This window comes from Myxocyprinus asiaticus, chromosome 12 (genome assembly GCF_019703515.2).
Source record: "Myxocyprinus asiaticus isolate MX2 ecotype Aquarium Trade chromosome 12, UBuf_Myxa_2, whole genome shotgun sequence".
Taxonomy (NCBI): Eukaryota; Metazoa; Chordata; class Actinopteri; order Cypriniformes; family Catostomidae; genus Myxocyprinus; species Myxocyprinus asiaticus.
In genome coordinates, this window is record NC_059355.1 from 37136679 (window position 1) to 37152858 (window position 16180).

The following is a 16180-nucleotide window of genomic DNA, read 5'->3' on the forward strand; positions in this document are numbered from 1 at the left end:
ATAACATTGTCATTAATAATTTTATTAACTGCCTTAAGATGTTTGAGATGGCTGTGAAGATGAACATTACTCCAGTGATTCTTCTCTGTGCCTGTTTAGGTGAGTGCTCCATTTGAACTGGCCATGTCTCTGAGTGAAGCCGAGTACAAAGCATACGGTCCTGTGCTGCAGAAAGTTCTGGTGAACTTTCTTAGTCATTCTCCTGTTGGTGAGCTAAACTCTCTTTTAAAGGGACAAAGTACATGCACTGGGGCCACAGCTACTGCAGTAGATTGGAAATATATTGAAAGAAACTGTTTTCACAAAGATGTAGAATTATCGACATAGCGTCGACTTACTGGGGTAATGAATAAAGTTCTATACTTCTTAACTATGAAATCTGTGAATTTGAGCCCTCTCGGAACAAAGCACTGAGAGGTTACACATAGAGGCAAGATGCACTGCATGAAATCTTATTAGTACACCTAGAAAATATTATTTACAGTATATGTAAATAGTTTCCACAAAACTTTTCTGCTTAGGATACCCTGGTCATGTTTGTCTACACACTTATATTCTGTGTCTCACTGTAATGCTCTGTGTGCACTTGTTTCTCCTATCACCAAAAAAATTTCCTTGTGTATGTGAGAACACTTGGCAATAAAGCTCATTCTGTTTCTGATTAAAAGCACACTAAAAATAATTTGCTTTGTGAAACATCTGCCACAACAAAGATGTGTTCCTTCACTCTTGACAAATTCCTAAAAGATAGGATTCATTGTGGATGAATGGTATTAAATGTCCCAAAATAAAATTCTTTCAAGGGATAGTTCACCCAAAAATCTCGCATTATAGCCTCACCATCATGCCATCCCGGATGTGTATGACTTTCTACTGCAGAATACAAATTAACATTTTTAAAGAATATCTCATCTCTGTAGCTCCATACAATGCAAGAAAATGGTGACCAAAACTTTATCCAAAAGTTCCAAAAAGCATATAAAGGCAGCATAAAAGTAATTCACATGACTCCAGTGGTTTAATCCATGTCTTCTAAAGCTTTCTAGTAGGTTTTGAATAAGAAAAGACCAAAATGTAGCTCCTTTTTCACTGTAAAGCTTGCCATTGCAGTCTCTAAGAACGGTCATGTAGCTTGATTACACTTTCTAGTACTTGACGCATGAGGAGCGCGCTAGATGGCGTTAGGAAGTGTAATCAAGCTTGAAATCATAAACGCCAAGGAGACTGCTGATGTCAAGATTTATAATGAAAAAGGAGTTATATTTTGGCCTGTTCTCATCCATAATCAATTGGATCACTTCAGAAGACATGGATTAAACCACTAGAGTTGTACAGATACCTTTAATGCTGCCTTTATGTGCTTTTTGGAGCTTCAAACGTTTGGTCACCATTCACTTGCATTGTATGGACCTACAAAGCTGAGATATTCTTCTAATAAATCTTCATTTATGTTCAGCAGAAGAAAGGAAGTCATACACATCTGGGATGGCTTGAGGATGAGTAAATGATGAAAGAATTAAACATTTTGGGTGAAATTTTCATTTAAAGAATTATAACACAAAAATTCTTTGCTGGCACATAACAGTTCAAGACACTGTCTGTTGCTGATTGTCTTTGAATGATTTACCTTACCATCTGCAATTGTGCTGCAAACCAAATAATATGCCAAATGTTCTCGTTTGTTTCAGAATGAATAGAGCTCCCAGTCCTGCACAAGTGATATACTAATAAACCAATGACAAGACTTCCAATTTACACATTATGATATGTAATTATTTACCAGCACAGTGATTTAATAAATAAATGATTAAGCTCATCACGAATAAGTCCTCCAGTTTTTCTATTTATCACTCAGTCTCATGTATGTTTGTGTGTGTGAGTGGCAGTGCCTAACAGTCTTTTCAAAAAATGACTTTCAGAAAACCATTGATGTTGCATATTAAAGACCATTTATTCACTCTGTCAGCTCTGGGGAATTTACATTTATATAAAACCAACAACTTGATAAAAGCTATTTGTTGTGGCTTTTCACAATGTGTTTCACAATTTTTTTCACTTACACTTTCTCGTAATAGTACAGAGGAGAATTACTTTGAATAATTTTAAATGTAACAGAAGACATAAGATGGCATTTTATGTCACTTATGACTTAAGCATACAAAACTTGCAAGCATTTATGCAGACACATGAAAAAAGAATTCTAAGAACAGAAAGAACCATTTTAAAACAAACTGAAGAGATGTTAAAATAAAAGCATTACTAACATTTTTTTAAACAGATATTATTTCACCACAGCAAAGTGAAAATCACAATGCTCTAACACTCACATACACGTACCATTGTACAATGAAATATAAATTCCAAGTCATACAGATTTGTACTTTGCTGTTGGAAAAACTGTCACTGATGGAAGACCTACAAGTTGACAACAGCAGAACAAGATGAAGACAACAGTTGCTATGTTAACAGGTCCAGTAGATCTATTCTAGCAATGCTAGCAGGCAGTAAAACGATATTTGATTACAGGCCATAGATAAATTTGGTGTTCTGTCGGACTGTTTCAAGTACTGTGGTTAGGAGCTCTCCCTTTAGCAGACTGATCTCACGCAGCGTGTGTATGCCCATACCAGGGTGAGCAAACCTACATACAGACTTGGGCACCTACAAAGAGCGATAGAGAATTGTGTGTATATTAAAGAATGATATGCATTTATGTGGCACTTTAATAGACACTGATACCTGTCTGGGAAGAAAATATGGTGCATCTGTCTCCAGTAGGATTCTTTCAAGTGGGATTTTCCTCACAGCTTCTCGAGCCTCCACAGCACGAGGGTACGTTACCAGTCCAGTGAAACCCACGCACAGATTAGAGAATTCACTCAAGAACGGCTCAATCACGGAGTAGCTGTTGGTGAAACAGTGTCTAACACACATATGGACACAGGTTAGCAGTCAACAAACTCAATAGTTACACAACCATGCAATAGTTTGGAATCACTATCAAATTTTTGTTTTTGAAAGAAATTGATACTTTTATTCACCAAGTACTGAATGGATTCAAAATAACAGCAAAGACATTTATATTGCTGTAAATGTGTTTTGTTTTTATTTTTTCAAAAACCATAAAAATGTCTTTGTGAATCCAAACCTTCGAAATACTAATGTGTGCTCAATTACTTTATTATACCCTCTTATTTGTTTCAAAAGGTACAGTAAAGTGAAGCTCAAGACAAAATGCCCAGGTCATACTGCACCAAAATCGAAGGAAAACATAAGAATTTTTTTTATTTTTCATAGTCACAAAATCAAGACTATTTTAAGACCATTAAGATTTTTTTGCATTGCAGCATCGTCTGTTTGTCATATTACGTGTGCTCTGTGTCACCAAGATAAATTCCTTGTGCGTCCTTGGCAATAAAGCTCCTTGGCATTCTGAGTTTAAACTTCCTTTTTTCATAATTACATCCATATTTAGCCTATATCAATAAGCATCCCAATTGAAACGAGACCACTGACTTCAGTGAAAATAAATTAATCAGACACATTCCATGAGTTTGAGACTCACTCTCACTACTGGATCATGACATTGTCGCTGCAGAACGCTTATAATTATGCCATATGCCAGATCCAAGTAGATCAAACGTTTCATTTTGCTGTGTTAGGGAAGACAGCGCTTATTAAGCTTGCACTTATGCCAATAAAACAAATCACTCATATATGCCTTCTCTAGTTTTGATACTATGATAGACGGGATACTGGTGTTTTAATTTGCTGTGATGGGAAACAATCCAATTAGACTGAATGAACTTGTTTATTTTACCTGTAACATCTGCCATATAAAACGTGCTGCAAGCATGATGCATTTATTTACAAGTGTGATCCCAACGCTGTGTTCATTTATTGAGCTGGCTGACGAAACAAAAATCAGTTCTGCATTTTTCTGTAACGCTTGGTATTTTTACTCTTGTGACCCGGAAAGCGCTGTATCGTGGATTCTTGGCTTTTCTCTCAATTCACTGTCACAGAAGGACACAAAATGAACATCTCCCTTGCAACCTCCTTGCGCCCCCTAGTGTGAGAAGCACTGTATTAAAGTACACTTTCTTGAGCACCACCCACTCATTAACATAGAATTTACATGTTGAAACCTGAAAATGAAAACTGAAAATGAAAAATAAAGGATAACATTTAAAATAAAATTAAAACTGAACTTTCTGTTTGAATTTCAATTCTGGTACTATTATTGTGTGAGCATTAAGAAAAAGCTTTGTAAAAATGTATTTGCAATTTCTTATTCACATTTGCCTTTTCATTTTAAAATTGGCAGTCTTGCCTCAAGACTGAAGTGAAAATTAAATGTCAAATCATCAATTTTATTTTATTTTAAATTTAACAGGGATGATGCATTGTTATAGAGAAAATTTTAATTAAAATCAAATCATTTAATTTTGGCACATATTTTGCTGACACTTTTTAATAATGAAATGGTTAATCAGGTTTTCATTTTTATTCTTTTATTAATTTATTTAAAACTGAGAATGTGCCTCCCATACGATGTTGGCTACTTACTATACTTTAAATAAATAAAATAAAAGCACTTAAAATATTATTTCAGTACATGTAAATCATTTTACATAAAACAAATACATTAAATTATTGACTATAAAATTAAAATATATCACAATATACAGTATATATCCCTCAGTTATTAATAGCCTACAGTACTGTGAAAAAATCTCATTACCACTAATAATATACAAACATACAGTAAGTATACTGTAAGCAATTGAGGGAGGGGGATGTGCTTATGTGCAAAAATATATGAATGGTCCTTAAACTGGCTTTTTTTTTTCTTTACGCAAATTATATTTTCTTATTCTGATTTTGGAGTGAAATATAACCAAACATTTCTTGACAGTTTTTGAGATTTACCCAGTTAATAATGTATATGACTGCTAGTAAACTAGTGTGCACACAATTCTTGGCTCAAGCATTTGAGAACTAACCTGTGTATTTTGTAATCCCGGGGAACACACTTCTTCATAATTTGCAGCACATCATCGTCAGCATCACGGCAATGTATGACTAGAGGCTTTCCAAGAGAGACCGCCAACTGCAACTGCCGTTCAAACACCTTTACATGCAAAGATAAAGAAACACATACTTTGACTCTCTTAAGCACATCCAAGTACATTAAATAAAGCCTACGGTAGTAGTCATCATGTCTGCATACCTCTTTCTGTTTCCAGGTGTCTGTGGAATTCTTATGCGAATAATCCAGACCAATCTCTCCAAACGCAATGGCCTTAGGATGACGCATTGCACCCATGATGCTTTGCTCATGAGTGTGGTTATACTCCTTGGCAAAATGGGGGTGGCAGCCAAAAGCCCCCCACACTCGCTCCTCTCCGAGTAGCCCCTCCCAAATGTCCTCTTTCTGGGTTATTCGTGGGTGGCAGAAGTCTGCGATGCAACCCCTAAACTCCACCGGGAAACTACTTGCATACTCGCTTTGAAATCTTTGGAAAGTTCCCTGGAAACCCAACTTTGCATAGAGCATATCAAGGTGACAATGGGTATCAATAAATCCTTGAGAATCTGCATTCCAGTGGTCCAAATCCGACAGCCAAAGAGGCTCCGAGCCAACCGACATCCTGCAGGTGGCACTGTCGAAAGTAAAACGCATCTGCAAGGATGCACAAGTGTTTGAGTCTGAAGTCCCGTGTCCAATAAGAGGCGAGAAAGCCCAGCTACCAGGTGCCCAGGGGGCAGAGGTTACAGTTCTATGAGCTCTGCTGGGCACAGGGAAAGGATTGGGAAATGGAGAGGAACTGATACTTGATGGATGTAATTTGAGAGACCGCCTTACTGCAGTGCTACTACACACACGGTTTTTGGAAGGTGAAAGGTCAGAGGCTGTGTCCTGGGGTGGGTGCTTTGACAACATCTCCACCTCCCTGGCAGTTAATAATGGCCAACCAGTACTATCTGTGCTGCTGGGAGGGATGGTCGGGGTAGAGTCAGGCCCTCTATCTTGGGGGTTCCTAGATTCCGAGTTCCAGAGTTTTGGAGACATGAAAGGTGTTGATGAGTACGATATGTATTCCAATGGTGGGGGCATATCAATGATGTCCACAAGCTCAAAATCCCTCTTGTACTCCATCTTTTGTTGGGTCTTGGACTCCAAGGACTCATCCTGTGAGAAAACCTCAACTTGCTCGGAGTCCTCGACATCTGACCAATCAGGTGATTCAGTTCTCTTTAGGATCACACTCTGTATATAGAAAAAAGTCAGTAGAAACTCTCATTAAAAAAGGCATTATTATTACGAAGAGCACTGGGAGTCAGTTTTAGCTGGAGACACTTTCGATTTTTAAAGTATTAAGTCTGTTCAACTACACTGGTGCTTCTGGCTTCATTTTAGGCATTTGAAACATGACAAGAGGAATAAGTGAAACTTTAAATTGTTTGGCTTGTGGAGAATGTGCCATTACATTTTGAAGAGTTCAGACTTTGAGGGATTTCACTTGACAGATGATAAAATGGGCGATCAAATTCCATATTACTCACACTCAGGGTTGGGTTACTTTTGAAATGTATTCCACTACAGATTACAGAATACATGCTGTGAAATGTAATTTGTAACGTATTCCGTTAGATTACTCAAGGTCAGTAACGTATTCTAAATACTTTGGATGACATTTTCAGCACTGGTAGATTTTTTCACTTGTTTTGATTATAAAAACTCTGCCAGTACAGTAAGACAAAATACATGTTAAAAATACATTCTGTGAAAAACCTACATATCTTATGCAGTGTTGTTTCTAAAACAAGATAAATCAAACTGATCTTGTTTTAAGGATTTTTACATATTTTTACAGGAAAACAATAAAAAAATTATCAAGAATATGATTTTTGCCCTAATATCAAACGTCTTACTAGAAAAAAAGAAATTATGATCCAACATAGTTTTCTTGATAAAAAAATATGATTGTGCTGGTAATGTGAATGTAAAATAGCTAGAAATAGCATTTTAGCTTAGCGTAAAACTGACAATTTACACAAGGTTTATTTCTATTTCTTCGCCTCCAAACTTACTTCAAACTTACTTCTCTGTCTGATCGTATGAATGTAACACATAAGAAAGTGTTTCACCACTGTTCAAATTCACTTTGGATCACATCATTTATATGTATAAATGTTTTCCATCTGAAAGGACTAAATATTAAATGAAACAAATGACAATAAAATGCAAAGTAATCTCATCAGTAATCAAAATACTTTTTGAATGTAACTGTATTCTAATTACCAATGATTTAAATTGTAACTGTAGTGGAATACAGTTACTTATATTTTGTATTTTAAATACGTAATCCTGTTACATGTATTCCGTTACTCCCTAACCCTGCTCACACTGAAGAAGTGACCTGAGCCATATCTAGGGACAAGAATGTCACTCAGGAATGGGCTATTTTTACCTGGTCCAGTAAGCAACCACCTAGAAATTGCTAGCAACTTCATAGCAATGTCCTGGCAACCACCCACACATTTTTTTTTCCTCCCCTTTTTTCTCCCCAATTTGGAATGCCCAATTCCCAATGCAATCTAAGTCCTCGTGGTGGCGTAGTGACTCGCCTCAATCCGGGTGGCGGAGGACGAATCTCAGTTACCTCTGCATCTGAGACCGTCAATCCACGCATCTTATCATGTGGCTTGTTGTACGCGTTACCGCGGAGACATAGCATGTGTGGAGGCTTCATGCTATTCTCTGAGGCATCCACGCACAACTCACCACGCGCCCCACCGAGAGCGAACCACATTATAGCGACCACGAGGAGGTTACCCCATGTGACTCTACCCTACCTAGCAACCGGGCCAATTTGGTTGCTTAAGTGACCTGGCTGGAGTCACTCAGCATGCCCTGGATTCGAACTCGTGACTACAGGGGTGGTAGTCAGCGTCTTTACTCGCTGAGCTACCCAGACCCCACCCACAACACCTTAACACTTGTGACAGTGATCTTTGCCCTGGCAAGCACCACTCACGTTTTTTTCAGAAAATGTAAAAATCAGTTTTGTAAAACCATATCTTAACAACTTTAGAGCTACCAAGAGGTGTAAGTCTAAGTGTAATTTTTCTATAATTGCCACTAAAATTTCCCAATTAGGAAGCTTATTATGTGGACTTTCAAATACACATGTGAAATGAAATGACTGCAACTGGAAATATACTAACTTCCATTCTACTCTAAATGGGGCTTCTTGTTAGAAAACAGCAGTGGTGTAACTACAGGCAGTGCAGGATGTGCAGCCACCCATGGTGAAAAGGGGGCCTGCAACGGCCAACCAAAAGGGAACAATGAAAACAGTGGGCCCAATGGCAAGAAAGATAGCTTTCCTGCACTGGGGCCATTAAGATCCAAGTTATGCCACTGCAAGTAACCCCAAACCTATTATTTTACCTTACCCTGGTGTCCAACATTATTTTCATCTCATCGTCTTCCGTGCCTATGAACTCCAGCAGTGGGGGCCTATTGTCCTTCATCTTGATCAGAGGAAGTGCTTCATTCTTCTCACTGAATGTACAGCAGTTCTCGTCAGAGCGGTTTTGGCCAGTTGGTGAGTTTGTTTCTTCCTTTGCCTTCACAGGTATGTCGAGAGTTTTCCTTGCAGAGTGTGTTTTTGGCCCACCAGAGTGTGAATTCGTGTCTGCATTCCCTATCACAGCATTCAGCGCTTTGAGGTAAATTACTTTTAACCCCTCATCTGAACTCCTGCGTTTCCTCCCAGCAGAAGGAGGTGAAGATCCAACAGGGGTTTGTGTGTCCTATATGCCACACGTAAATACCAATCACAGCCTATTTATTAAAAGGTACACTATGGATGATTTCTTAATTTGTAAACATTTTAGATGTGTACCTTTAAATATTATTTTTATATACATATATTTCAGCACTACTAATCAATAAGACTCAGGATGAAAACATGACAGCTGAAAAAAAAATAATAATAATCTGCAAATTCAGGTTTGTCTTGTTATACACATTTGAACTGCACTGAACTCTTCATGAAAATGCATGAATAGGTACTGTCCATCCTTTTGGACTTTCCATCCACTTAATTGGCAAATTATTTGTTCTGTTTGCGTGATACATACCTCACCAGGACTGGTTATTTTCTGCAATGCTCTGTGGTGCCCAGTGAACTTTAAGTGCGCTTTGGGTGTGACCTGAGCCTGTGAAGAACTTGACTTTTCTTTATGAGGAGTGTTGAGGTACATGTTTTCCATTTCACCCAGCCCAGCCGAACCAGTGGATGTGTTCAGGCCAGGGGAGCCAACATCACTCATACCACCATCATTCTGGCCATCTCCATCCCAGCACGTGGGCCGTGCCACACCCATATTGTTCTTCATGAGCTTTCTGGGGGAGTCCACAGCTTTATGTAGCCATGTAAATTTCACCTTTTCCCTTTTACGGTTCATCACACTAGGATCTTGCCATGAAGACAGGAAACACAGACATAAAAATACATAGATCATAACAAGAATGACAATCACAAACACACAAACCCAGCCATGTCAATCATGAGTTGCAGTTGCAGGTTATTTGAGAAACAGAAACAGGCCATGACACTGTTCATAAGGTGCCAGTGGATGCCCACAAACAGTTAGGCTAAGAAATTGAGAATACTTTGAGAGAAAGAGATTGTGAAACTAAAAAGTGACGAACATATATTTATTCAAACATTATTCATAAGGGTCTTTAAAAACTTTATGGTCCGCTGATTAACATTTTCTGGAAGACTAGTCAAAAACTAATATTTAATAGCTAGAAAAATATCAAAGTCTCTTTAAAAATGCTAAAACCAATTGTTTTTTAAAAACATATTATAAATTAATATTAATATATATATATATATATATATATATATATATATATATATATATATATATATATATATATATATATATTCTCTAAACTACGTAAAGAGTGTTCATTTCGAATTAAAAGGCCGTTTAGTTCACAAAAGTGCTCCGAAGATAACGGCTAACGACTAGCAAAAACCTCGTTTCTAACCTAAAACTGTGACCTCCAAAAGGCAGAGCACATAACGCCGATCACAATAACGGAAACAGTCTGTTTAGATGTTTAATAGTCTTAATCACACCCGATTCAGTCAAAGAAACGGCTAAATGTATCATTCAAACCTTATAACCAGCACGATGTTAAAAGTTTAGGTAGATCACGTGCGTAAGTAATTAGCGATGCGTTGGCTTGTGTCGTCAGTCTTCAAGGAGCATAGCACCACAGTGGCCGCATCTTTCAATGGAGTGCACGTTTTACATGAATCTCTTAATTTGTGACTCGATGTGACAAGGACTCCACACGACTGTCTTTATTGACCTGATGACTTGAAAATGTGTTAGTCAATGTCGTTTTTGAATTGAAAAGCGACTCACTGTAGAAATTGTGTGGAATCTTAAATATTTCTGCTAATTTTATTGAATATGTTTGTTTAAAATTGTCCAGAATTATACAATTTTGTTTATTTTCAGGTTAACCATTAAAATTAAAAAAAAGAAGAAAAAGATTTTTCACTTTGGTCGCAGACATTTGGCCCTCATTGTATATGTACCATAATACATATACAGCTGTAACACTTTTTGACACTGCTCAAATACTGACCAGAAAAATCTAAAACCAACATGCATTGTTCCTACTTTCTTTGGTGTGTGAAGGAGTGCACTGATTACAACTGTCCTCGGGCTGGCTACTGCTGTAAAAAACCCTGTAACTGTACCCTGGCTGGAACAGTTGTTACACTCATTTGTAATGTGCTCAATAAGGTGTTAGGCCTACAGGTTAAACACTAATGTGAAATATACTAAAATATATTATACTCTGATTGTTTTCAAATATTTCTAATGCTTGCATCTGTATCAATTGTAACACATCAGCTGGAACTTCTCTCTTGGTTTTCCTAACTTTGATACATGCAAGGGCGTAGATCCAACAGTACCAAAGGCATAAGAGACATGATAACAGTGTTGCAACAGTCCCTCACTGACCACCTTGCATGTTGGCCGGATTTTCTCAGTGACTTTGCATCCTATCATGTGCCAAAATATGTGAAGTACACAAATATATAATTACAACAAAGTTTCCTTTCATGGTCAGACAGGTAGAATGATTGATTTACAATGAAAGATGAGGAAGAAAATGTTAAACTTACCCCATAAAATTATTTTCTCTAATAGTTTCACAATAATGTGGACTACATCCTACAAATTTCCCATGCAGAGAAAGGATGCTGATGTGAATATGCACACTCATAATGACAGTTCAAACTTGTATGATAAGGGAAATATTCACAGTGTTACAGTTGTAATCATTTACTATCCTGTACTTGGTCTACTCTACATTACTACTAAATACTAGAATTAGTCACATCACACAGATATTTTATATAGCGTATTCACTATTGATTTTTATTTTTGTTTGCAAAGAGGATTTTTGACAAATGTTAGTTTTGAAAAGGTAAAAGTATACAGAGAACTATAAAACAAAAACAAAATATTGCTCACAGCTGCAGCTTCAGCATTTTACAAAGTTCTTTCTTATAGTACTCACATTCATCATTGAAGCCTCAAAAACTTGTAAGCATTGCACTTGTGTATTTCCGATACATGCCTGTGTTTAAAGTAGAAAGTGACTCCTCCTGATTTCATGTTTGTCAACACTGTATTTCACAGCGCCAGATCATATTGTCAGTTTTAACCGGGGCTGTGCACTGGGATGCTCAGATTTTCATGTTTTACTCTCCCAGTATCTCTTGTCGTACTTGCTGGTTGAGGCGTCGTATATCGGCGTGAACGTTGGGGCTCCGAGCAAGGTCTTCTTGTAGACAGCGAGCTATCTCCAACCGACAGATATCTTCTTTCCGCACCAACCGCCTCACAACTTGCAGAGAGCGCTCTCGAAGAGTCAAGACTGGTACACACACATAAATACAAAGTTACACGTGAATAAAAAAACATGAAAGGTCTAACAAAGTTTTAAACAGCTCCCAGACTAAGCACTTAATATACAAACCCTTATTCACATGTAATGTACTGTGCCTTTCAAAAGACAACTAAGGTAATTAAGGTAACTGTTAGAGCTTCCATAGACAGATATGGCAGAAGCAGTACAAGTAGTATGGGTAGTATGCAATTCCGAACTCAACCCTTCTTTCTGAGCTTACGGACATGACGAAAACATGAAATGATGAATGACGTATGCCTGCGATTTCGTGCCAAATCAGTCTCGACAGCTCTAAATAAAAATCATTATTGTAGGCTTACCATAGTGAATTGGGGTAAGAAAAATACAGGGTTTTGAACATGGATTTTTTTATTTACTCACTCAATAATGAACTTTTGCTGATTGGAACCAAAACAAATCTTACATAGAGCAGATTTAATGTAGGTATTTGTATTTTCATAAAACAAGAGAATTGGTTATGAGTCTGAATAGCAAAAGTCATTAAAATAAGAGAACAGGTAGTATACCAGGCAATGTGATGTTGGCAATGTGGTCATGTCTATTTTGAAGGGAGGGTAGACAGTACATCACTTTCTTATTCACTAACATTGGATCGTCAGTTTCTGCATCCCGAAATATCCATGGGTGTCCTGACAAAAAACAATAAATTAGCATAAGATTGATTCAATCAAAAAGATAATTTGACTACTAGCATCGCAATAAAGAGTTTAAAGTTGCTGTGACTTCTGCACCTCCAAAATTGACCTTATCAAAGTCCCTTTCAAGGCAAGTCAGTTCACTTGGTGGCCATTTTTGGTACGCTCCCGGGCAGCTATTTTCTATGGATACAAGCGGCATGAAATTACAGCTCCTATCTACTTGAATGGGGCAAGACCAAAATCTCTAAAATGGTTTGTCAAGATTTCGATCAAAGAACATATTTAAAATGAGCAGTCAAATCTGACAACAATGGTATCATAACTTGTGCTTCTTTAGCTCAAGATCACTATTTTTCATTCTGGTTCATCTAATGCGCATTCGCGTTTTCGAGCTGACCATTCCAATATCTCCCATTCATTTTAATACCAGTGGTCAATCTCTACTAAACTGTCTCTGACCTTATTCACTGTAGCGCCATCTTTATTTTTTCGACGAAATAAAAATGAGGCTGTGATGGATAGACTACAGTCTCTTCAATGGGTTGTACTGCCATTTCAAGTGTTTTGGATAGTTCTTATGATGAAAAATTAAAAAATAATATTTCCAAGAAAAAGTCCCCAGACAAAATGTGTTGTGGAACATTAGATGTGATATAGAAGCCTTATACAGCTTTGACAGTGCATGCCATTGAAGAGACTGTAAGTCTAGCTCTGTGATTAAGGTCTATACCAAACAGAATTGTAAAAATGATGTCTGTTTACAAAAATGATTCCAAAACGCCACCTCCTGTTTTCCATTGTTCGGACGAGCAGGCAGCCCGCCACAAATTTAAACCTCTGGCACAGAGCCGCCTCCATTATTTGTGACTGACTTACAAGCGTGGGACACGGTAAGATACTTTTTTCCCACCGTTTACAAAAACAGATTCCTTTTTTCCACGATGGGAGAAGAGTGCCTCAGTTTGTTCCTGGGAGGGTACTCAGCCTTACAGGCTCCAATTGGTTAGGATCAGGGTGGGGGTGGGGTTAGGGCATCTGCTACCTCCCAGGAACAAACTGAGGCCCCTTTGTACAATGGGTCTTTTTTCTCTTTGCTCTGACTGTCAACTGAAGCAAGTGTGAATATTCATGATGCCTACAGTACATCAGTCACTGATTCTTGAGATAAGGGACAAAACATGTCTTGCAAAAGTCATTTTTATGTTTAAAATCAAGAAATTCATAATGAAAATACTGGAAAAGTTTAATCTAAAAGAATTATGTTTACTCAGAGCATTTATTACTTAGATTTTTAAATAATTTAATTAGAGTGTTTTTAAATGCTTGCTCTATACTTGGAAGCACAAGGTAACTTAACCTGTCCTCAGCAAGAGGTCACAATATTAAACTGCCAAATGAAATGTATTAAAATGCAGCAAATTCATAAATATAAATATCAAATGAAAGGTAGGGATCTGTACAATATCTAACAATACATAAAGTAAACTTTAAATTATATTTTCCATAAAAAACTGTCTATAAGTTTGTGTCCTCACTTTGCGTCAATCTTGCATCAAATTTTTATAATCCTGAATAATTCAGACAATGTCCTGATCAGCTATAACTCCGAGTACCCCTTTCCCACTTCCTGTTCATAGTGGATGCAACAGTAGGACACGTGGTCTGGTAAGCTTTATTTTTTTAATATTTTAAACAAACAATGTTTAAGTATATGCGGTTAAAGCTTCAACATGTCAACGCCGTCATTCCCATTATGATCATTTCTGTTAGAATTGTGAGATAATTTTTTGGCATTTTAGTTTAGGTTGAGGCAGTTTTCACTAAGTACAAAAACAAAAGGGCTCCAGTGTACAACACATGGTTAACATGGAAAAAAAATTACATTTTGTCAACTCTGTCAGAATTTTCAGAATAGTGTGAAAACAGAAAAAGATCATTCATTCATTCAAGATATCATTTAACTCCTTTACTGAAAACCTTATCTATAAATAATATTAAAATAATAATAATAATGAAAGACTTCACAATCTTGATGAATGGATCAAATTAAAACAGCATGCTTTTTTGTGTCTGACGGAGTTAACACGACTGACACTAAGATGTAAGTTTTGAAGTGAATGTCAATTTTAGAAAGGAAAAAAAAAGCGTTTTAATAAAATGTATTCCCTTACATGGTTCGTTAGCTGACACCTTTGTCTACAAATATATTTATTTAAAAATTAATTTAGTATTAAAAAATAAGAACTCAGATTTGAAACATGTTTTGTCCCTTATCTCAAGAATCAGTGCAGTATATCTGGCAGAGGCATTAGGGTAATATTAAATGTGGTATTGAAAAAAGGACGCTTACAGCAACTTTTTTCTTGTATAAATTTTACCAACCAAAATACGTTGTCATTCTTCGCCCGGTGTAAGGCTGAATATCTTCGTAGGGCTGCGGCTCCCCAAGAAAGTTGATCCAGATCGGCTTCACGACGCGGGTACTGCGGTTACAGAACACCACGTTGACCGGTCTCCGGGAATCTTGCGATCGGATAAAGGGCACCGGCCGCGTCACCACCTCCTGAGATTCCTGAGGCATAGTCAAAAGACGGAACAGCTGCAACACCAACACCAAAACTAGCTTCGCTAGAGACTCTGCTGCCGAAACATATAACCACACTGTAAAGGTTAGCTTCTAAACGTTTAAAATACTATTGCACAGGGCTTCGGAGTTCTGATTTAAAGCGAAGAAAACATCACGAGCGGAGATGAAATCAAACCAAAACCATACGTGACTGTCAACACTCTTGTGTACAGCTTCAAGTTTGTTGTGAATACGTAATCATGTCAGAGCCAGTGAAGAAGACAACACTTTTACGGAACACCTCCCTCTAGCGGTTTGGTTGGAAATAAAAACATTGCCAATTATTTCTTCTAAATAATGATGCAAAGATTTTGGCATTTGTGATCACCAGACAAAAAAAGCTTAAATCAAGAAGCTGTTGCATTTCAGAAGCGATTTATTGGCGAGAATTTAACAGTACTCAGCAGTATCAATCTCTTGAACAGTAGCATTACAGATATGCAAGTCAGTGTTTAAGGATGTTTGTTTTCTTAGTCTTACTACAGCTATGTAATTAACTACTGGAAAATGTACGTGTGTATGCAGAATGTATTTACGGCATAAAGCGTGTATTTTGCACCCCATTTAATGAATATGAAGAAAGAGGTTTATATTTTTAAGGACGTTTCTCAATGCAGAGTGCAGCTTGTCAACACACCAACCCCTACCTTGATACACACATCCTAACATATGTTTGCAGCTTTGAACACACAAATACTGTACATCATATTATCCAGTTAAATGATCTGTAACGAAGGAGGGAAAAAAGAACAAAGAAAAACAGAAATAGAGAATTGCAAAATACATTTTGAGAATTACTCTGATATTGAGTCTTTATAAGCCTTTATAACATAAAGGGTAACTCCCTGATATCTCCTTTATTATTCACTG

The 16180-nt window shown here is 37.2% G+C and overlaps 3 protein-coding genes across 4 annotated transcripts in view; 1 reads left to right on the forward strand and 2 right to left on the reverse strand.

Annotated features, from left to right (window-relative positions):
• LOC127449319 (ghrelin-like) overlaps positions 1-1826 on the forward strand; it is a 3287-nt gene extending 1461 nt beyond the window's left edge. Inside the window, exons 4-5 of the mRNA XM_051712668.1 lie at positions 100-208; positions 1689-1826. Of these exons, the coding sequence (XP_051568628.1) occupies positions 100-208; positions 1689-1693 (114 nt within the window). The 3' untranslated portion in view covers positions 1694-1826. The remainder of the gene's footprint in view (positions 1-99; positions 209-1688) is intronic.
• Positions 1827-1951: 125 nt separating this feature from the next.
• Positions 1952-9672, reverse strand: LOC127449295 (putative deoxyribonuclease TATDN2). 2 transcript variants are annotated; one of them, XM_051712636.1, is made up of 6 exons: positions 9157-9672; positions 8467-8826; positions 5234-6274; positions 5007-5134; positions 2740-2923; positions 1952-2661 (listed from the first exon to the last, which is right to left on the reverse strand). In XM_051712636.1, exons 1-6 carry the CDS (start codon positions 9538-9540, stop codon positions 2521-2523), a joined length of 2238 nt encoding a protein of 745 aa, XP_051568596.1. In that variant the 5' UTR covers positions 9541-9672; the 3' UTR covers positions 1952-2520. The 2 variants fall into 2 exon arrangements, with proteins under 2 accessions (XP_051568596.1, XP_051568597.1); XM_051712637.1 differs by lacking the exon at positions 8467-8826.
• Positions 9673-11451: 1779 nt separating this feature from the next.
• On the reverse strand, positions 11452-16064 carry LOC127449315 (von Hippel-Lindau disease tumor suppressor-like). The gene is made up of 3 exons (XM_051712665.1): positions 15067-16064; positions 12553-12675; positions 11452-11992 (listed from the first exon to the last, which is right to left on the reverse strand). The coding sequence occupies exons 1-3, from the start codon at positions 15263-15265 to the stop codon at positions 11817-11819; spliced, it is 498 nt and encodes a 165-aa protein (XP_051568625.1). The 5' UTR covers positions 15266-16064; the 3' UTR covers positions 11452-11816.
• Positions 16065-16180: the final 116 nt, after the last annotated feature.